Raw genomic sequence first — 23,515 nt, forward strand, 5'->3', positions numbered from 1 at the left:
TTGCTTTTGCTGCCTTTCAGCAACTCATTTATTTTGATAAGGAAAATCCACACACATTAAAATCATTTTTATTTTTCTCCATTTTTGACACCAAAAGTGAATGTCTTATGTTACAATTCTCTATAGGATGGACACAAGTTTAGCTATCTGGATTACTCAAAAAAGCAGTTTAGAAGGAAAAAAAACATTAAACAGGAAAAAAACCCCAAAACTATTGCTTTGCTACAAATTACCATGTTTGTCCCAAAGTTCACAGAAAGTAAAGTTTCCCCATAGCTATAGTCTACACAATAATTGTACCTAGAGTAAAAAGATATTGACTATTAACTAATGTTCTCAGCTTTTTATAAGTAGCACTTAAAGAATAAGTAGTATGATTTATTGCAATTTTGTACCAAGCAATAAGACTGAACATCTGTATGCTGCAGATTTAAGCACACCAAAAATGTATACATTCACTTTAAAAAAATTGTTGCTTATCACTCTTCATTGGTAGTAGTGAAGTCAGCTGCCTGCTCAACCAAGTTACACAATAGAGAGTGTTTCAGCATGCTTCCACTGAGAAGAATAGTCAATGGCATGAAAGTAGTAAATCTCACCTTAAAAGATGAAACTGTAGCAGAATATGCAGCAATGCCCTCTTCATACAAGAATAAAACTTCATATGGAATTTTCACACTTTGAGAATACTTCTCTACATGACTATTTAAAGATAATCACATAAAGCTGTGTTGGAAAGACCTCACTTTTTTAGAAAAGAAAAAAGACCACTGCTAAGGTTGGAATTTAGACTGCTTCAGATAACAATCTTGACCCAAAAAAGTATTTTAGTAGCAAATTATTATGATGTAGTTTTTATTTCCCACACATATTACTAATAAATAAGTTCCTCTAAGACATCTCTTGCCAATTAGATTTGTATTCAGCTCCTACAACACTGTAAGCACTAAAATGAAGGGATACATTTAAATGAAGTTACATTTAAACAGTTACTAATATGATACTAAGACTTTTACAGAAATGCAAACAGGTTTACAGTTACATTTACTAAAAAGTTACAGTAATCTACAGAAAAGGTTGCTGTTGTACTCTATCTACATCCTAAGAGATCAAATTCAGTTATATCATTACCAAAAAAATGCATAGAGAAATGCATTTCCCTTTATCCCGTGTTAAAACCCTTCTCCACTATAATCTAGAGACAGAAGTACAACTTCTTTTCTGTACAAAGGAAAAGCTTTAAAAACACAGCTTCACATTTTACTACATTTTTGCCCTTCTCAGCTTCCAAGTTCTTGCAAAAACAAATATACATTTTCTCAAAAGTGAATTTAAAGGATGTCCACATTAAAAAAATAAAGCCTACAAAAAGTTCAAAGATTTAAAAAATGTTACTCCTATGGCAGTGATCTCCTACTAGTCCAAAGTCCAGAAAGTTACCGATGTCCATTTAATATTTCTTCATTTATCCAATTTATCAGGTTCCAATCACATTATTTGTAAGAAGTCCTTGAGCCGATGAGAGGGCAGAAGAGTTCTCTACAATTAAAAAACAGGAGATCAAATTGGGTGTGCCTTTCAGAAAGATATTCATTTGGCACCGCTCTGACTGACAATATTCATGTATTTAGAGAAAGGATTTCCTTGATTAGTTTCCATTGACTGATAAACCAAAAACATGAAGACTGAAACAACAACAAAGAGAAGAACTTTTATCCACAGGGGAACGGAGCGGTCTTTTTTTATTGGTGGTTTCTCCGACTTGGTGTCAGCCGAAGTACCGTATTTTTGCGCATACTTAGAGTAACTTTCCTCCATTACGAAGTCACTGTGCTCTAGAGGCCGGCTTGCAGCTCCTTTGATTGGTCTACGGCAGCTAGCACTGTTAATTAAAAAAAAGAAAATTGAAATACTGCATTATTTAAAAGAGCAATCTAAAGTACATAGGGAGGTTTTGCTATAATTAAAGAACTAAGAATTTTTTCTGGTGAATACAATACCTGAAATACTATTTTATCATTATCTGTCAAGCTTCAAGACACATTAAAGTTAATAATTCAGTGTTCAAGCAAACAGTCTTTTAAAAAAAATCTCAAATGCTACTTCACCCTATCCACATAAAAAGGATCATAACTGGCAGTCAAACTGTAGAAAGCATCTCCCTCTATTTGCTTTTTTAATGATCACTTAAGCAGCCCCACTGGGATTTCTAAACATAAGATTATCTCTGGCCAATAAAATAGCTACTGATGGCCAAGGCAATACACAGACCCAGAAGACAAAGCAGTAAGGATTTAAAAATCCCCATATACTCTGCCAAGTTCTTATATACAAGGAGTACACATATATGATTTTTATTTAAAAGAAAAAAAAAAGTGGTATGGATTTAACTAGACCTCAAAACAAGAGAGCAAACTTGAGTGGTTAGCAGGTACACTACAGTAGTACTAACTGGTACTGGTATATTCACCTTACAATTAAGACTTTATGCAACTGCAGTTTAAATTGAAGCTATAATTAACATGTTGGAAACACAGGAGATGATTTCACATCTTAACATGGGGAAACTTTTTCTCAAATCCTCTAAACAGAGCAGTTTTTAAAATTGCCTAATTAACTAGAAGGTTGTTTCAATTTTTAAATATGAAGATGCAAAAAAAAGAAAAAACCAAAACCCAAACAAAAAAAAACCCCAAACCCGCAAGTAATAGCCTTTCCTAGATGCCATCCTTATTCATGCTAAGAGTAATCAACATGACTGCCACTTAATAAAAGAAATAGGGTATGTGAAAGTTCCTTCTTTGCAAAAGAAAACTCAAATATATGCTGCAAGATCTTTCCTTAATTTGAAAGCAGGTCTAAGCAGGTGCATCTAGCCAAAAACTTAAATACCGCAAATTATTACTACAGAAAAGCCCTTTCCATTTAAATTCCACATCCAGAAATTCCAGTAATAATTCCTACTATAGTACTACCTTGTTCTCATTCCTCCAATTTAAATAAAGAGGGGGCTGTTTTGCTAACAAAACTACGTACATAGAATGGAAGAATTGGTGGCTGTCACAAATGTCATTGAGCCAGAGTGCAAAAACTGTTCCTCAGAAATCTATCAATATAATCAAAAAGTATTTCTCAGCTTAAGTTTACAAGAACTGAAGAAAAAAAAAAAAACCATAAACCTTAGAAATACCTAATTCCTGTAGGTGTTGATACTTCATAAGGGAACATTTCTTTAAGAATATCCCTTTCTACTCTTCTTTCTTCTGTAGTTCTCTCCGGCACCTAGGAAACAAAAAACAGTTAGAGGCCAAACAGACAGCAAAACAAAAAGCTTCTGCATAGCTATCTCAAGAGACCACAACCATGTGCAATTTGTAAGAATGAATGAGTCACCCAGTGACATTCAAAAAGTCTACTTCTTGAGTTTTAGAAGTTTGTTTAACCTTAATTATTGGCATCCAGCCAGTCACTTTTAGTGTCTCAAAGCATCCAGCGATCTCCTCAGTTTCCTTTAAGATAAAGAATACATTGTATAAATCCTATACGCCTGCCAGCCAATGATGTAGATGATCAAAAAAACTTAACCATCACCTCTATCATGGCTGTGTTGAGCAGGTCACAGGACTGGTTGTGGCCAACATAATTTAAAAAGCAGTGATGTGGGCAATCTGTCTCTTCTTGCTGTAATAAACAATGCCACAGTACAGTAAAATACTGACTAAAAAAAACCATCAGCAGTTTGGAATAGATCATCAAGTTTACCCACAACCTTCTACTTGACAACTAAGTCTACATTGCAGTCATATTGTAAATGAAGTGTTAATAGCAGCTTTATCTACAGCTACATGAACAGACAAACGATATCTTGCAATGTAAAATTCCACAACATCACAGTATCACATTAATACAATTACATATACTTGCAGGTGCTTTAGACAGTTCTCCAAGAGACATAACTTTTGACAGCTTGAATAGGTTAACAGTAAAAGAATTATTTTCTTTCTTGATAACTGACAGGAATCTACAGATGCTTTTTTAATTCAGGCATTTGGTCTATAGTAATCCTACTACTTGATTTCCTAAATTAAAGCACATTACGTTTTTTCAGAATAGGCTGTTTTACAAGCTCAAAGGGAGACAACCCAAGTCTACCCTATTTTGAGCTATTCAAAGAATTTAAAAGAAAAAAATCTACACTCTGTTCAGAAAAATAGCAGCACAAGGAGAAATAACATATCAAAACATATTTGTCTTAGGAAAAAAGAAAAAAGCAGATTTTCACACACACACAAATCCGAAAGGGGAAGATAAAAATAAGTTTAAATTCTCTTATGTCACGTGACAACACTAGTTTATTTTGACTGGTGTCACCTGGGCAATAACATCCTCCACCCCCTCTGTAGTAAGAAATAAGCACATGCACACGAGAATTTTGTTCACAGAGAGTAAGCAAGAGCAATCTAAGTTTTAATTTATTTACTTCAGCTGCCATCAGTGGTTTCTTTGGTGTTCTTCTGGGCATGTCTGAGAGTTCACTGACTGACAGTGTAGGAGCTGCATGCTTGAAATTTCCAGGCACCCTATTGCCAACCTGCCGAGATTCAAAATTGTTCAAACTCAGAAACAGCCAAAATACAAAATGAAAAGGGGCAAGGTGGCAGAACCAAACAACAAAACCTTTATGTGCATTGAATATATGCATGTTAGAAGTTAACTCAAGAAGGTTATGTGACACATACTCCAAGGTCAGCACAGGAAACACACTGGTTATCATTCCAAGTAGTTTCCTTTAAGCCATTTAGAAACAAAAGCTATTTAGTTCACTAGAAAAGCCAAACTTAAAAGCAAATATTCTGCATGTACTTAAGTTAAGAAAGTAACTAAGCTTTTAAAGTGATTCTTTTCAGCCCTCCCCCCCCCCAAAAGACACCTAGGTGTCAACCTAGTCCCATCTCAAAGTGAACATTACATACAAAAACAGATACTGAGTATGTGGTTTCAAAGACTACTGAATAGTCTTGCTTTCTTTAAAACAGTCTTCTATTTGTCCAAAACAGAATGATTCTGTCAGTGAAGATATGTTACAGAAGAATACCACAATTGATTAAACATATTTACTAAGCATATTTACTAGGGTCTTGTTGCTTGCAGCCAATATAGTTTCATTTATGGAAGTATTTTCTGATATTACAGCATCATCTATAGGCAACTGTGCTGTAGCTTCCACCTGTTTGTTTAAAACAAAAGACAACAATTGAATAGAAGAGCCACTGGGACCCTAAGAGTGAGAGAAAAAAAAAAAAAAAGCTTGTCTATTATAAAAGCCTCTCATCACCCTTTTTCTTGGTGTTCTTCTTGACACTCTTGTAGTCTCCCTAGAAAATGCCTGCAGAGGTCCACTTTTTGAAGATCCACTTGTCCAGACAGTCTCAGTAACTTCATCTTGAGAATAGGTCTATTCAAGCATCAAACACATGATCATATACATGAAAACCAGCTCCAAACATCAGATGCTCACAACCAAAGGCCAAAATAGCATGCATACTCCAAAAGCAACATGTCTACAATCAAAAAAATGTGGATCCTAATACATTCATTAATGAATAGCTAGCTAGATTAGTAGCTTTGACCATAATACTTACATTTGAGCACATTGTTGTTCAAATACACAACTGAATAGATAATGCCCAACAGTAAAAACTGCTAATTTGCTCACTGCCCTTGAATGAGCTAACACTAGGAGAAGTTACATCGAGTCATGGACAGCAGACATGAAGCTTTCAGGACCATTATATTTCCTGTCTACACACACACACAAAAATCAATCTATGAGCATAAGCAGAAAGCATCACCTTCTCTACACAGATGGGGTTCTATTCTCTCAAGCAGAGTTGGGAACTGTTTATGCACAGCCTACATTTCAACAGGAACTAATCTTCAGCCACAGGGTCAGGAGGAGACACTTCATGATCTTAAAAGGTTCCACATACAGGGATGAAATTAACAATTTTCATGTAACAGCAGGTTTAAACAATCGAGCCTGACACAGATCTCTCACAGCCTAACAGCATGAAGCACCAAACTTTTATAGGCGTTAACAAATGCAGATCATTCCCTATGCTTTACTGCACATTTCACGCTCAAAGCAAATATCCCCCTCAAAACTAATTCCAGAATGGAAAGGGAGATGCGGATCTGCTCCTTCTAGATAACAACATTTTCTTTTTTATTAGGCTAAGTTTAAAAATAAATATTATTACTTTGTTAATACTTTTATCTTTGCACATTAACACCTCATACAGTGATGCATTACGAAGTTTTTGGAAGTTACACACATTGCTCGATAAAGTTATACACTGCGACTGTCAGTTACAGGTTCAATAGTGGAAATTACTTCACTAGAACAGTATTAGCCCCAAAACAATGTGTTAAGAGAAAAGGCTGAAATGTATTTATTAATTGAGAGGGTACAGTGGAACTAGAAGCTGAGCAGCTTTATGGTTCTATGATAAATTCTATATTACAGCTACTACATACCCAGCAGAGGGAGCACAAGTGCTTCACGTCATTCCAAAGTCACTGAAGTACTTTATAAAACAAATGCACAGACCTCAGGTCCAAACAGATACAGATTTTTTTGTTCAGAATTGTAGATCTCAGCCTAATTCTCCAAAATTCTTTACAATTTAAACAGACTTTTGATGAAACATCTTCTAACCCCTCCCTAAATATTTACCAGACACTGCATTCTCTTTTCTTCCTGCAACCCCTACAATCACAGCTCCCCGCCTCAACCCCATATACTTTTTATTTGAGAGGTGTTCTTTAGAAGCTTAGAGGAAAAAATACTAATTTCAGAGTGTTTTCTACTCAAACACAGTCCACTCAGGAAAGCAGGAAGGCACTCATACTAGCAATGAAGAGCTCCCCATTCCAGACTATTTGACTAGGAATTACTTATCTTCTAATGAAAAGTTAGAAGTACTTCACTTACAACTGCCTCTCTTCTTCAGGCACTTCAATCATATGTTTTAAGTACCAAGTTTCAATTTTTTTCTTGCATGAAAAGTCTAAGAAAAACCAGAATCTACTGCATAAAACCCATCCAGACTTCAGTAGAACACAGTCAACGGACAAAATAAAAAAAATAAAAATTGTTGTCTATAGTTATAGTTATCCTCGCTGTCAACAGAGCAGGCCTCTAACCCTATCAAAACGTAACACTCGTGTTAGGTACACCAGCACCCTGTACCTAACCAGAGAAACAACACCACTGTGGTACACAAGCAGTTTTCTGCATGTGCTTTTAACTGTCAAGTAACTCATGAGGAGTGGAGCTATAGATTATGACTTTACCTCACCTATCACCTACCAAGTTACTATACAGGTAGTCAAAAAAAATACAGGGAGGAGTAGGGGAACACAGCATATGCAGAAGATCACTGTACAAAGTCTCAGGAGAGAGTAGTTCTACATTGCTCCTTAACATTTACATTGTTTAGCCTGCCTCTTTTTGTCCAGTGCCATTTACTATGAGGTATCAGGCTCAGTTTTGAACTCCAACTCTAGATTCACCTACTGGATTAGAAGGGGGTATTTAAATTAGGGTTTTCTGCCAACTTTTCACTATGAAGAGGTAATTAAACACAAACAGCTGAGCTCAAGTTCATCCAGCCCTCCACTGCTAACTCACTGGTAAGACCCATACACCTGCTCACAACCTCCCCACCCAATTTCTTTTGCAGCAGTCTGCTTTAATAAATATCTATTTGCACTCTCAAGAGAACAGCTACATCTAGCCATGCCAAATGACAGACAATCTTGTCAGCTATGTATGTCTGGTCTAAAACAAGTGCTGCACAGGACCTAGAAGCAACTAGCAAGTCTGCTCATACCACACTGCCCATCAGCTCAGCCTCACCCATTCTTCATAATCCTTGAGCCAATGCCACACAGTACACAACAGTTGAAATAGTTCTGCAGAATAAGCATAGTTCCTTGACACATTAGCTGAAAACCTACAATCCGATTCCAAAGGAAGAAAGGGAGGAAAGAAAAAAAAAAAATCTTCTCTGCCTTCTGGTTTTCTTCTCAGCAAAATACATGACTACACGCTTTCTAGCCAAAAGCACTAAGTTGTTCTTGGCTTCAAGCAGCTGCAAAATTTTACTGGGGGGTGGGTGGGTGGGGCTGTTTGTTGCAGGCTTTTTAGATGGTTTTGTCTGTTTGCTGTATTAAAAAAAATAAAAAAAACAACAAAACAAAAACCAAACAGAAGTCCAAAGGTTAAAGGTTTAACAAACTAAGGGGAATTTCTGAAGAATTTGGCAATTTTGAAATAAGGTAATTCTTTTGATATTCCTTTGATTAACTCCTGGTAATTAAAATATGCAAGTTGCAAAATATTGCATTTATACTGCACATGCAAGATTGCAAGATAAAACAGTAATGACCTGATACTAATATAGCAAAACTGGATGACAAAAATATTGAGTAAACAAACATCACTTAAAATGCCACAAAAATACCTCACTAAATCTCTTCTTTTATTCTGTAAGTGGGCTCCTGAAGACTATAAATGATGTTTGCTGACAGCAGAATGAAATCTCTATTGCACTGAAGCTGTCAGGGATTTCTGGCAGAGTAACAATCTTGAAAAAAGTAATTCTTAAAATACAAGAACATAAAAGAGTCAGATGCTCATTATAAAGACCATCACAAGCAGAAGCTGCCTGAACAAATTAAAGAATATTTGGTGTGTTGAACTGTGTGTGTGCGTTTCAATTTTCTGAAGTAAAATCTGTTCAGCTCATACCCTAAAACTCCAACTTAAAATACGCAGAATTAGTTATGGATCTTCCTAACTGTGTTGTATTACTTCAGGTCATATAGCAGCAATTTACCTGCTTTAAGAGACATCCATAGCTAAAGCATGTTTATACATTAACACACTCACTAAATAGCAGCATCAGGCATTTAACAAAGTGTTGAGAAAAGTCACTGCCATCTGCTAAAATACACCAAGCGATTAACAAGTCAGATTCTGAGTCAATGAATGCTTCTATACAAGTCCTTTACTGTAGCATAACTCCACTTCTTACTGGTCAGATGAACACTGTAGACTCTAAGTGTCCTAAGCTGGAGAACAGACTATTTAGTGACACTCTCACATCACAAGGACAGATCAGCCATCAACTACCAAACCCTGTATTCAGCAGTTTGAAAATCAGAGGTGCTTCTGTAAAATCCCTCCTGCATCAAGACAGCAGAGCTAGTATTTTTAAGTAAAGGACAGGTAGTACATACAGGGAGATCTAAATTTGTTATTTATTCTTTTTCTTCAGAGGAGAAGCTTTTCAACTCTAGTAGTGCTGCTACAAACATAGCTGAAGAAAAAATATTATATAAAAAGATATTATATATATTATATAAAAAATATTATATATATATTATACATGTGTACACACATACGCACACCTATATATAGGCATATACCCAAAAATATTACTGCACATATTTCATGAAAATGAGTCACTAAACAGACATATTTAAAATGCAGATAGAATATAGATAGAATATAGAATATAGAAGCATACCTGTATCTATATATACCAAACCTGATATATATATGTATTTAAAAACACTTCTTAAAAAAAACCAAAAAAACTCACACACCCCTTTTTCCAGTTTTTTTTTTTTAAGAAGCCACTACTTTTATTAAATCAAGTTGATTACAAACATCCAACAGAAAGCCATCAGCCCATGTGACTTAAAAATCTGTCAGGTTTCCTAAACGAAACATGTTAAGATTGCCTACTATTCTTCTCTAGGAGGTGCTACAGCAGCTGGCAAGTCAGACAAACAGATTTTAGCAGACCATAACGTTGAAAATTATCAGACAGGCTAAAAACAGCCACTATAGTTAATTCACAAGATCTTCATGCTGTAAGAGAACAGGCTTTCTAAAAACTTTTAAAAAAATGGCATAGCTCACTTAGTCAAATGTGATGTTAAAAGTAGTGAGGTGTTTAGTGAGCACATCACCTGCAGTTAGTAGCTGCTCCACATGCCACTAAAATAAACATACCTGGTTGTGTTCAACGACTCTTTTTTGTTTGAGTGCTACTGGTGTCTTCGTCCTGGCTTTCAGAGGTTCTCTCTTCTCAAGCCTCAGCTCAGTCTTCGGATCTGCAACCAGTTTTAATATAACTAGTTTCTATAATACTACTGGTTGTTGTACCAATTGAAACCAAATGTATTTTAATAAAAATTCATTTTAAGAGGCAACAAAACTCATAAGAGTTACCATTTCCTTAAAAAGCTGTGAAACAGTTATTTCTCTATTGAATGTACAAGAACAAAGACTTTTGAAGAATAACCTTAAAATTATTTTAAAACACTGACCCATGTATTTTGTGCTAAAAATCCTACATTTCAGATAAGCCTTGACCAATTCAGCAGTTCCATTTAGAAACTGGTATCAAATTGCAATTCCTTTAACTGAAGTACTATTCTACTATTGATTGTAGTAAAGGTATTGAAGCTTGTCAATGTTGTTTGAAGTTGTTAGCTTAGTTTCCTTTAAAATATGTCCTTTTACATAAAACCCCATTTTTGATGCAGTAGAAAGGAAAGCGGTTAGCAGTCATCTCATCAATAAGAGAATGTATTATTTCCACTGCTTTTCTAAAACTCTAATAGCATTACACCAACATATTTAAGATTTATTTATAAAAAATATTTTTTGGCAGGGGAGAAGGGAAATTTTGGGTTTGAGTTTTTTCCCCAGTGCGTGAAGAGTTCAGTAATTATATGAAGCATATGTAATTTTAAGAAGTTAGCTGTCAGTTGTGACTGGGCTCTTGGCTGTCCCAAAACCTAATAAATCAATCTCTAACATCCTTTCCCTCTCAAAAGTGCAAGAGATAAAAACTGAAAAACAAGCCCAAATACGCAAGGGACATCAACTACTAGTTGTATTTCAACCCTGTCTGCCCTATGCCCATGGAAATTCATGTAAAAACAACAACAACAAAAAAACCACTACCAAAACAAACCACACTAAATAAGCATCTTCTAACATTCCATTCAAGTAATTCTTTAAAACCTGTGCTGTTTTTATTTTTTGTAAACTGGGTGTGTTTTAGATTCCGCTTCCCCCACCACTACACTTCCTTGATACACACCTGGTATTAAAACCACAAAAAACACACCCAGGACCAACCAATCAAGCCACCCCCAACTAAGTCCATAAGGAACACAGCATAAAAAGGGTTGAATCATAAGTCCTAGACAATAAACAAAAAAGTACAAAAGTTTAATAAGCAAACATTCATTCACTATCCAATAGTAAATAACTACTGTGAGCACCATAAGACAAATTGGACTGGTACTTAAGTATGAAGTGAGAAGAACATTGAAACACCCAATATGCAGTTCTCCTGTCTATTGGATTTACAGGCTCCTGTCTAGGGAGAATGGATGAAAGGGACCAGTTCAGCAGCAAAACGTTTCCTTTCCCAGAACAGGCACCTGGATCACTGTGCTAGTATGCATGATCAAGTACATGACTCACAGGGCCCCACAGCAGTATCTTACAGCCTCACCCAACAGCAAGACCACACTCTCTTCAGGTTTTGACTGCAAGTAATATTGATGTATAATTTGAATGGTTCCCACGCAAGTTCCACTCAAGTCTTACCTTCTTCATTATCACTGTATTGGTCGGAATCATTGTTCCCATTCTGTCTGGTGTTCTCAGTAGTTGAAATCGCTGGGAGAGGCACAGGTGCCTTCAGCTCAGGACCTTGTTCCATCAGTTTCAAAAGCTTTTTCTCATAAAGTTTCCTAGTAGTAGCTATAACAAGGAAGGATACATGCTAAAGATACAGTTTCAATCTTTCCTGACTTGACTGATAGAACTTGGCTGTTCCATATTCTCTGGGAATTTCTGAACATAATGTTTTATTTTTAATCAGTTTGTATGGCCCACAGTGTCTATATATATATACACACACACCCCCTCTAGGTACACAACCCTGCCTCTAAGGCTTCTAACTTTTCAGTTCAAGAGAACTCTTAGATAAATTTAGACCTCTTCCTAGGCTGAAAGTTACAAAAAGGAAATCTAGCAAAAGGGAATTTACCTGCTTCTTAGATGTTTTGTTTCATATGTTGCAATATACAAGTTGTTATGCCCTCACAAAAAAATTAGTGAGTTTGATATTGCAATAGTTTCCATGCAGATTGCACTATTATTCTAATTCCCCTACACTGGAATTAATGCCCCTGCCTTTGCCTTGTTGGCAAATTCAGTCCAATGAGCATCAGAGGTGGTGCAAGCAAGCAGCAAAAACAGAACTTTCTGCTTGCTGCCATCTAGCCATGGGGTTGGCTTGCTTGATCCAAGAGGACAGTTGTTTAAAAGGTATCAAGTCTAGCACATACTTCCATATCTGGACTTTGCTGGCAAAAAATTCTGTAGAGGTGGCTAGTGCCTGACCTGTTAGCTGCAGAAAGAAAATTCTAACCTTTGAAGTTTTCTGATAAGAGGAAACCACCATTAAAAAGAAATGGCAGCCTCTCAAGAAACAGTGCATACCCTTTAAGAATTAATGGCTTTAAATTCGACCAAATCTGAATGTCTTTCCAGTGGACTACATAGGTTCTTGAGTTTTTCATATTTGAGTACTATCCAAAAGGTACAGGATGAATAGCAAGGCATGCAGAATCAGCTAACTGAAAATATTACAAATAAGACTTTGAATACACACAGGACTGCAGGCTCAGTCCCTGACATTTCCATCCACCTAGAATTTCAAGAACATTCCACAGAAGGCTCTGCATAATACAGTCAACATCTTTTTCTGAAGAGTTGTGAAATCAAATTCCCTTGCCATTAGGCTACTGCACAATCTGAAAGGAGAGGCACTTTGATCCCACATCACAGATGAGTGCCCAAGGCAGGAGATTAGGCTGGGGTCAGGACTACTCCTGCCATAGGCCAGCATACAGGACAGAATGCTAGGCTAGAAAAAAAACATTAGCAAAGGAAAACATTACTGCACAATGCAGTGCGTAGGAAATGCTCTAGGGAAAGGGAAGTTCCCTGTTCTCATTCTGCTCTCAATACTATTAGGTTATTATGTAAGATGTATTTCCTATTTAAGTGGGCCCAGGTCTAAGCCTCTGTATCAGAAGACCTAATTATCCCAGCACCGAACTTTAACTAATAGTTACACAGCTCAGAACAGAAGTTGGAACATCTCCAGCTGGCCTAGAACACGAGAAGCAAGCTGCAGACTTGCCCACCTGCAATGCTTCAAGTCTTCGCAATGTAAACATTTCAGTGAAAATATCCTATGTGGGAAGTAGGATTGCAACAGTACTGGTATTAAAAAGTACCTGTATCAGGGGAACTTAGAGAACTCACAAGTGAGGTTTAGTGAGATAAAACAGATTAATATCTGCTAGTTCAGTTGACCTACCTACAATTGGGCCAGGATTTACTCCATACTTCATAAGTTGCTCTTGAAGGTCTTCATTACTCATCTCTGTTATATCTAGGTCATCCTTCTCCTCTGGTCTGGGTTTGTCAGTTTTCTTTGTAGCTTTCTGAGAGTAGGAGGGAGAAATGAGAGACAGGGTGTTTCCAGTTAATACTGAACACATCTTTTTCTTCTAAGGGAATAGGAAGACATAAGAGTACTAAACATAAAAACCCAGAAAAAATTAATTCTATTCTCCCCCATGATCACTACTAAAGCTTACGTGAAACAGTACAGACATTTACACCTGCTAAGCAAATACACACAGGTTTTCTACTTAGGAAGGAAATACCCATTACAAGCCTCCTCCAGAGTTAAATAAAAAAATCACTCATTATTCTGGTCTTCTGTTTTAATTTGAAATTCAAGTATACAGTGGGAAGGGATTGCTTTCCTGGGACTGGAGAAGTAAGCTTCTAGCTGTTTCACCATCACTACACAAAACTACAAATATTTATGTTACATTGGCATTTCTTTGCATTATTTTTTCTACCTGGTAGGTCAACATTTCTTCCTCTAATGATAAGGAAGAAGCTCTTTAGTATCTACATACTTTCAACCAAGTTTGCAAAATCCCTATTCCTACTTGTCCTGGCATTCTCTGGCATGACATTACATGATGTTACAAAGTGAGTGCAAGAAAGGCAAAAATCAGAAAACTCTCAAATTTTCAAAATCCTGCTTGTTTGCTTAGGCCTCTGCTACTTGTAGCTCTAATAAATTCTAAACCCAACTCTGGCAACACTACTTGAACAGTTTGCAGTGTATCATCACCACATACAGATGGCTATCAAAATAATCTGCTGAGATGCTACTCCTAAATTAGCAGTTTCTGCTTGATCCAAACAGAGCGATCATAACATTCCTCCAACTTGGGAAGCCTCTGTTACTGTAATAGGCATTGTGAAAGGGAAGAGGTAAAACAGAAAAAAGCATGCTTAGGATTTGCACGCTCTTTACTAAGAAAGACCTTGATACTGCTTTGAAATAAGTCATATTTGTATCTCAAAGTTGTATGATACAAGCAGAAACTATTTCTACACTTATCATTTTTCTCAACTCAGTTGTCCAGAGGGCCTACCTGGTTTGTTTGGTACTAACAAAAGACTAAAATTCCAAATACAAATATGCTATAAACACTCAGTAATAATTAACAGGTCTTTTTCCTTGTTGCATTTTATAAGATAGCAACAAAACACTTTAAGATGATTGACATGAGTCAACAGTATCTATCTAGCTATTAATGCCAGTTCAATATTTGTTTGCATGCAAGCTTGGTCTTGCCTCAAATATCTTGGTATTTTAAAGGTAAGCAGGGACTGTATGAGGATTTCTCAAATATATCTGACTCCAGATTTTCCTCTATCTTCTGGATTGCAAATATTTTCCAGCATAATGAACTTAAAATCAGCAGCTGAAAAGAAACAATCTCCAAGAGATCATGGTATTTCTTTATTCTAAGAAATAGACTCCAAATAATCTGAAGAAAGTATAGGGTCATTAAAGTGGCAGATTTGACCAAAGACAGATTTACAACTCACTTTATCAGTCATTCAATTCCTAATTAGTTTTTGAAGCAATTGAGCCTCCTTACATAGTACACAAGAAATAATCAACCTGCAGATGCGCAAGACTTTTATCCACTTTTGAACACGTTGGTCATAACATATGTCAAGGTAAATATCACATTAACTTCAATTTCATGTTAAACGCATTTTTTCTGGACTACTGAACTGTCCAAACAGAAAAAATGCTGGGTTTTCTTGTTGAGATCTGTTTAGACTAATAACAGCTTTGGTGCTCGCTCACATCACCAAGCAGATTAACTGAGATGGTATTCTATATTTCAGAAGAAAACGACCATGGTGCAGGAAGTTGACATTCCAATGACACTTCAGAGAAACTGGAAACCTAATTTAATGTACCTCTACCTTTGTTCACTTAGAGACTACAGAAGATACTATAACAATATACACCAGAAGAACTACTCAGCATTCTACAGGATGCTTTACAGAAATCTTACCTATCAGAAATCTAATTGCAACTAATGAGTACTAGGGTACTTTAACACAAACTCACATATCTCATGGTTTCTTTGTAGTTTTTTCCTTCAAAATACCATTTCACTTTTCCCTGCACTACTGTAACAAACAGAGAGCATCAGAATAGTCAGTTTCAGCAAAGAAAAAGGGTACGGAGGCGATGAAAAAAGTTGTAAGTAATCTGTGTTCTTCAATAATTGGGTCAGAGTTGATTTTGTGTTCTGCAAGGTCACAATTTTTACTTTTGAACACCTATTCTCCTTAGAGCAGGAGCAAATTACTTCCCTTGTACAAGTAGAAAGCTGCCATTTAACCATTCACTGGACCACAAGATGAGTCCCTAGAAGCAAAAGGCAGGATAGAAGAATTTCTCATACCTTGGCTGTGGTATGACAGCATTAACTTCAGCAACAGCACTAGCTTTAATCACCACTACTATTATAGTATAATGCACCACTACACTTCCTGTGCATCATGACAACTTATCCACTGGACTACACCATGAGACAGATCAAAAAACTAGCTTAAAAGTTTATCACTGTGAATTAAAAACAAACACAAAAAACCACACCCACATTTTCCTGGTCTATGACCACTAGCAAAATTTGTCTTACTGTGGTGCAGAGATGAAATGCCTAAAATGAAATTGTGGAAATATCCAGGATTTGCCAAAGTAAGGTGGTACAGCTGACCACTTTGCCCATAATGTAAGTATTTTGCAATAATACACCCAAATCTATGTAAATATTTTTGCATATATACCCAAACCGATAAATCCTTATCTGAAGATCTTCTAATCCCATCCAGAGCTAGCATCATAAAAAAAAATATTTCTAGTCATTTCTATTTTCTAGAAAACAAAAGATGGAAGAGTATCTGCACACTTCACTTGAGAGAGATTTGTTCACATCAGAGACAGCAATTTGGTAGTGGTATCTGTCAGTCTCAGTTTCCTATTACCCAGGAACTAACTCTTCAAATAACCACTGTGAATTATAAGCATGAGGCTGCCACACAGCATTCTCAGTGCTAGGGCCACATAAAAACAAGAGCATAAGAGAAGCTCATCTCCTCCAAGTATCATCTCTTGACTGCACAAAGCTTTCACATTCTTTTGCTAGCAAGAAGAGCAGAAAATGCAAGCAACCAGGATTCAAACTTGGCAGATACCTATCCCTTACCTCACCTTTGGCATTCCTGCTGAATAGAAATGAACAGCCAGAGATCAGCTTAATCAGGCAAACTTCATGAGCACCTGTACTAGTCCTAGCACTGTTCCAAAGATGAGCATAAGAGACATGTTAAGAGCCATTAAATAATAAAAACAACTATGAGACATCAGCAGAAAACTATTTTCAAATCCCAAATTAAATAGGATCTAGATCAAGATACACAATGATTTTAATCCCCAACAGGGATTAAACTAGAAGTAGTGAGGGTAGGGGCTCATTTATGATTTCTCTGACTGAGGTTAAGATAGGCTAAAGAAAGCCCAAATCATACCAATAGAATGCTGTTTAATTCTCCAGTTTGCAGAGCTCCCTCTAGTAAAAAATAACTATTTCTCTTAGGAGAGATGAAGATAAGGAACTGGATATAGAAAGTGTTAATAATAGATTTATACAATGAAATAGATAGGTCTTTATTCCACTTGTACTTTTTATTCTACCATACACAAACATTTCCTGCAGTAGAATTTCCTTTTTTAAAAATCAAGTCCTACTGAACTTTTTAACCTCAAAAGCCTGGAAACAATATTTACCAAAAGCTACAGGACAGACAAAAACAATGGAAAGGAAATTATGCAGCAGCAACTCAAAGATACTGATACACACAACTTAAAGTATTCACTACCTTCTAACCATAGTTAGTAAGTGCCAGGCTTAGAATTTCCAAGCCTATGTACAGTAACAGTCGTAAATTATACTACTATGGACTATTCAACCCTTCCACCCCCTTCTCCTCCCAGACACTAATTTCCATGTTACTTGGTAAAGGAAATGGTGCAGAACAGCACGGCAGGACTTCTCACTGTAGTGGGAACTAGCTTGGTCAACTCATCCCTACTGCCCACAGCTTTCTCTCAGCACCTTTTAGAAGGCCACTGAGGTTTTGAACTGTGTTCTGGGTCACATTTGCACAGCACATCATAATTAAGACATACAGCCACATAGGAAACACCAAATAGAGTCTCTTCCTTCACTGGGCACAGTGCTTTACAGTGTCTCACCTTTCCAAGCATGCAGTTCCACTTTCCACACACTTAATCTTCATAAACTACCAGTTTTACTATTACCTTCTCTTTTCCAATAGGGAAGGGGTTGAAGCTGTTGCTACCTCAGCTACAGATATCACAACCACATCATTCTGACCGTGAAGAGCTGAAGCTGGCTCTTTATTTACTTGACTACTTGATTAGAACAAAAAACCCCAACAAACCAAACAAACACCCCCCCCCCCCCCCCCATCAAACCAAACATCTTTACCTGATAGGTCTCTTCTATGACCTTTCAAACAGGCCCTTCAGGTCCAGATGTTCTCATCATACCTTCATTAACAGAAGGAGACATTTGACTGATCTTTTTAAAATTGTCACTTTAAAGGTGAAAAATATCACTCAATATATATTTTAGAAGTGATCCTTCCAGGACATGTAATACACCAATAAGCTCAGTCATAGTAATCTACACATTCTAAGTTCTGAACAGTTCCCATTTGACAACAGCATCAAGACAATATTTTCGGTATGTGCTTTAAATAATGGTCCTAAAGAGGCAAAAGTGTCATTTCATAGTTACTTTTCCTGTGAGCCCTCTGTCCTGATATTCAGTACATAACTAACCAGGACGAGGGGCATTCAGATGCAGATGGCTCCCCCTGCAGCAAAACGGTGTCTTGCATACCCAGTCACAGTCCTCTCATACCACTATGCTAAACAGGCTTAGGGGGGAAAAAAAAGTTGCTCAAAAACATTAGTAGAGCTGGAGAAGCTGGCTCCTCCAGACAATATTATCAGACTGAGGCACAAGCAGGCATGATTTTAAAGGCTTTTCCTCTCCCGATAGGAATATATACTCTTGGGCTGGATAGAGCTAAACCAGAAGAGTGATGGATTCCAAACACATCATTTGCAACAGAATTCAAACTATGAGACTTTGTCTCCGCAGAGCTTTTATCAATATTAACTTCTAAGTGCATTATCAAATGCCCAGAACTTAGAAAAAAGAACACTTAAATGACAGTGTAGACAGTTCAAATTACTAATGACTGCAGCCATGCCAAAACACTAACGCCAGTATTAAGAGACCTGGTTTAGCTTTCAGTGACTGCAGCATGGCTATTCAGATCACTCCTCCGCACTTGTTGCTCACAGCCGTTCTAAGACACGCGATGGCTGCCGCCCTTCAGGGCCCATAAGCCAGCCAGCGAGCCCGCAGGTGCCGCCGCTCGGACCGCCGCCGCCGCCCCCCGGCGGTGCCCGGGGCCCCGGCGCGCCCCCTGGCGCCCGGCCCCGCCCGCCAGCCCTGCCCGCACCGCCGCACGGGCCGCGCCCTCGCCCGCGCTGCTCCGCCCTCGGACTCCTCTACACACACGAGGGCTGCAACCCAGCCTGGCGGCAGGCTCAGAGAGGCTTATAACTATTTGCTCTTAATAAACGGAAGGGTGAGCGGGCCCAGAGAGGGACGGGGGGAGGCCCGTTCCTTTATTTTATTCCTCCTTTCCATAAAGCCTGGCAGTTCCAGCTTCTCCCCTTGGCCCCTTATTTCTAATTTCTTTCAGACATTTGAGTGCTTTCCCTCCTGTTCTTTCTTAATGTTATCAAAATGTTTTGCTTTGTTTTTTCACCAGAATCCCAGTACTCTGGGATGTCAGACTTTCCTCACTCTTCGTCTTCCTGCTAACTGTTCTTGGGGCAAATCACTCTGAGACACGTGTGCTATGCTTTATGAAGGAGAGCCGATCAGAGAAACACCCTTATGCCAAAAGACATTAACAGGGATAACAGTTACTCAAGCTACAAGCAATTTCCTACTCAAGTGGCACAAAGGAGGAACAAGCACACATCATCGAAGTTTGTTTTGCTTGGCAGGTATTGTTTGTGATTTTTCTGAGTGTTTTGGGTTGGATTGGTTGTTTGAGGGGGGAAGATGACACAACACAGGGCACAACAGACCCAAATCTGCGCAACTCTCACTAGAATATTTGCTGAAGTTCTGATGATACAGTGCTCTGATACTGACATACAAGATAAGCATAAATAGCACAGAGCCTTCCAGACATTATTAATGAAAGTGTAGGAGTACCACCCATTCTGTAAACATCAAAAAAGTCACCCATAATTGTTTAAGCTTAAGCACTGTGGAAAGGAAAAATCAGATCTGGGATAGGAACTAGCACTTCTGAGACGCTTCTCCTCCGACAAGCATGAAACAAGTCAGATTAAAGCTCATCCTGTTTTACTCAAAAGCACTTTATGAATGCTATCAGCAGACCACTCTAAGTCAGAGAAACGTCTGTTTCACTGTAAGGTTACTTCAGTAAATGCCAGTTAAGCGTCTGAAATAGACAGATGTCCAAAAGAGGTAAATAACTTGGTTTTAGAGATCTCTTCCTCTTGAAGTTAGTTTTTAATTTCTTAATTCAAGAAGTGTTCTTTTGGGCTTTTGAAGGTTAAACGGTGAAAGGCCTTCAAAGGACTCCGCTCCATGGCACCCTTTTTACTAATGACCTTTGAAACATAGTATCTAAGATACAATTAAATAGTTGTACTACCACACACTTTACAACTCCGGAAGCTGACAACCATAATCCAAGTCTTTTCTTGAGACCAGACATCTTAGAATTATCAATTACAAGATTACTTTCTCAATATATGCAAATATATGGTCCACTTATGAAAAATTAAGAAGGAAATCACATATTCCCAAAGAGAAGAATTCCAAATGGCATCAGCTCCCCCTCTTTCTTTATGTGTGATAAAGTCTAAGAAAACAAGCACAGTGGACTAACTGAACAGGCACCAGAGGCACTTTGCTATACAACACATCTTAGATACCTACATTACGCAGACTCTCTTTACACTAAGCAACCCACTTCATTAAGCGAAACAAACTAGCTGCTCCCTTCACAGCTTCATCCTCTCATCTAGAGGTATTTACACCGAGACAGCGGACGGGAGTCCTTTCCTGAGCAAGCTGCAACCTCGGGCAGTTCTCTTGTTTCGCTCCTCCAACACCCAAATAGTCTACTTAGGAGACCGCCCGCCAAGACACTATAAAGGTTTCCCAATTTACAGTCGGGGGCCGTCGCACTCTCCACGCGCGGTCGCGCTGCCCCTGCCCACCCGAGCCAGCCCCTCCAGGAGGCGCACAAGGCGGGACACATCCTAGAGGCGCAGCCGGCGGCCCCTGGGCACCGACCCGCTGTCCCAGCTCGTGCCCCGGCGCGGGGCGGCCGCCCGGCAGCGCCGCTGCCCCTCTGCCCGAGGCGGTGGCACCGTCCTGGCCGGGCGCGGTGCCGCCCTCAGCCGAGCCGGAGACTCTCCCGACCCCGCGCGAGGGCCCCGGCGCGGCGTGCCGCTCCCCAAGCCGCGGCCGGCGGGCGGACGCGGCCAGCCCCGTTCGGGCGGGAAAGCGGGCCCGAGGCTGCCGGGAAGCCGAGGCGGCGCGGGCGGGAGGCAGCGGTACTCACCCGCCCGGCGGCGGCAGCGCCGCGGCTCCGGGCGCCGAGAGGTGTGGGCTCCCGCTCCTCGTCGCTGGAAAAGTCGGGCTGCGCAAGGGCGGGCGGGTTGCGGGCGGTGAGGTGCTGCAGGTAGAGCTGCACGTACACGTCCTTGCGCTGCTCGCCGCCCGGGAGGCTTACATTGTTAGCGATCAGCTCGCTCTTCAGCTTCTCCTTGGTCAGCACCGACGGATCCGCCAGGAACTCGGGCATCGCCGCCGGCCGCAGCCGCCGCCGCTCTCCCGGGAGAGGCACCAACAAAGCGCGGGGAGAAGGGGCGGGGGAGCGGCAGGAGGTGGAGGACTCGCCTGCTCCGCGCCAGGGACCAGCTCCACAGCGGGCGGGCGCGCGCACCGAGCGCTTCTTCCCAGCCGGCAATAAACCGCGCCCTGATTGGCGGGAAGGGCAACGAAGCGGCCTCGCTATTGGCTGTCGGGCGGAAAAGGGGCGGGGCGCGCGGGCGCAGCGGCGTTGGTGCTTTGCGCGAGGGACAGTAACGCAGTTTAAATTCGGCTCGGGCGGGAGAGCCGCGTGGGGCGGTGTTCGCTCGCGCGCGCAGGCGAGGGCGGGGGGCTGTTCGCGCCCCGCGGGTCCCGGGGCCTTCTCGGGCCGCAGGTGTGCCCCCGCCGCCGCGACCGCCCCTCCCTGCCGCCAGCGCCGGGGAGGCGGTTCATGAGATCCCGCTTACCTGCTGTGATCCCGCTGTCCTGCCGCGACACCTGCCGCCGCCTCTGCCCGCGCCCGCGGCCCCGCAGGCACCTGCGGCCCTGGCGGAGCGCGCCGCGGGCGTCCCTCCTTCCCTCCCGCGCTCAGCACCGCGGGCCGGGCGGGCACGGGAGTTCTCTCTGCCCCAGGATAAGCGCCTTCGCCCAACCCGTTAGCTGTCGGGCTCCAGAAGAAATCCAGCCGGGAAATCGGTAGCTAACCTGTTAGTGTGACTACCGCCGGTGTACTGACTTAAGCGTAAAAAAACCCCAAACTCGCATCTATAGTTCTGCGGAGGTTGAAAGGCGTATAGTTGTTTTATTTCTTTATTTGTAAAGCCGACTTCCAAAATGTCACACGCGTGTCCCTGCTGGGAAAGTTCGGCTGAGTTCAAGACTGCAGTCCTACAGTCTTTAAACAAGCGGGTTAAATCCTTCTGTGTTTACAAGCTGCTTGCTGGAACACGCACTGCTTCTATTTTATGATGGGAAGGGTTTCGTGTTTAGATTTGACTCTATAGCCTATGCTTTTGAGAACTGCTTTGCAGTACCAGAGATAAGACTTTAAATGTGGATATTTTAATTTTCCCGTCAGTCATGGGTCTGAATCAGGATTATTAGTGTTTGCACCTAGTACTCTTTGTGTTCCAGAAAGAGTTCTAAATTGCTGTTGGGGAAAGGGATTTCCACTACTGTGTGTGCTCCATCATGGAGCTGTCCTGGTGGCTGTTGTTCCTGTTTATCTTGCTATAGCCTGAGTATCAGCTAGATGAAGGTTATTTTTTGTGGAAGGTAATTTCGAGGCGGATCAAGGACCCACCCACAGGAAGCCTGATGCTTCCCAGTGAAGAATTGATGTGGTGCAACAAAGAAGAATTGGTGTGGTGAAACAAAGTAATTAAGACGAGGGAGAAGCTTAGCTTAGGGCATTTACCTTGTTGTGCAAGTAGCTCTAGGAGGTGGCAGTCATCTGAAGTTCATTATAATTTATATCTGAAAGTGCTTGGTTCTTGGTGTACATACTTTACCTGTTCAGTTTGTTTGACAACGAGGCTGAACAGTGGGTAGAAACATCTTCCTCCATTAATACTACATACGTACACTGTAAAAAGTAATGTATCAATGTGGATTGACTACTATCACTTTTAAGATTGAATAGAACAAATTAGATGGTTCTATCTATTTTTTCAGCATATTTTACCCAAAATTGTACATGGGTATTATATGACAGGTGTTTTGGAAATGCTTAAAGGAAATTTAATTCCTCTGCAAATTTGATAGTACATTTAGTACATAGATGCATATTTGATTTAAAGCATAGATAGTGTTTTTTCACCTTGAAAAGCTTTTAAGTGGCTTGGAAAATAGTCTTTCCCCTACCTTTAGGAATTCGCTTCTTATTCAGATATAGAACCAGTTGCACAGCATCCTTTAGAGAAATTCTTCAGGTATCATACTAATGTAAAAAATAACAACTTCAACTTGTATAAAGTCTAAAATG

At 39.8% G+C, this 23,515-nt stretch overlaps 1 protein-coding gene across 6 annotated transcripts; it reads right to left on the reverse strand.

Moving 5' to 3' along the window:
* Nucleotides 1-21,687, reverse strand: TMPO (thymopoietin). 6 transcript variants are annotated; one of them, XM_048301279.1, is made up of 9 exons: nt 21,452-21,687; nt 13,488-13,614; nt 11,702-11,857; nt 10,088-10,188; nt 5,336-5,455; nt 5,132-5,227; nt 4,481-4,591; nt 3,191-3,282; nt 1-1,882 (listed from the first exon to the last, which is right to left on the reverse strand). In XM_048301279.1, exons 1-9 carry the CDS (start codon nt 21,521-21,523, stop codon nt 1,591-1,593), a joined length of 1,167 nt encoding a protein of 388 aa, XP_048157236.1. In that variant the 5' UTR covers nt 21,524-21,687; the 3' UTR covers nt 1-1,590. The 6 variants fall into 6 exon arrangements, with proteins under 6 accessions (XP_048157236.1, XP_048157234.1, XP_048157235.1 ...); XM_048301277.1 differs by having other exon boundaries at nt 21,281-21,687; XM_048301280.1 differs by lacking the exon at nt 1-1,882 and adding an exon at nt 3,592-3,681 and having other exon boundaries at nt 3,259-3,509; nt 21,281-21,687.
* Nucleotides 21,688-23,515: the final 1,828 nt, after the last annotated feature.

This window comes from Corvus hawaiiensis, chromosome 4 (assembly GCF_020740725.1).
Source record: "Corvus hawaiiensis isolate bCorHaw1 chromosome 4, bCorHaw1.pri.cur, whole genome shotgun sequence".
In the NCBI taxonomy this organism is placed as follows: domain Eukaryota; kingdom Metazoa; phylum Chordata; class Aves; order Passeriformes; family Corvidae; genus Corvus; species Corvus hawaiiensis.

Bases quoted from the DNA above. Each gene is read 5' to 3' on its own strand.
- TMPO (XM_048301277.1), bottom strand. From the start codon at position 21,523: ATGCCCGAGTTCCTGGCGGATCCGTCGGTGCTGACCAAGGAGAAGCTG. The intron at 13,615-21,280 runs GTGAGTACCGCT...TCCTACTCTCAG, and splicing joins GCGCTGCCGCCGCCGGGCGG to AAAGCTACAAAGAAAACTGA. The intron at 5,456-10,087 runs GTATGTTTATTT...ATGCTTGAATAG, and splicing joins GAGTCGTTGAACACAACCAG to ACCTATTCTCAAGATGAAGT.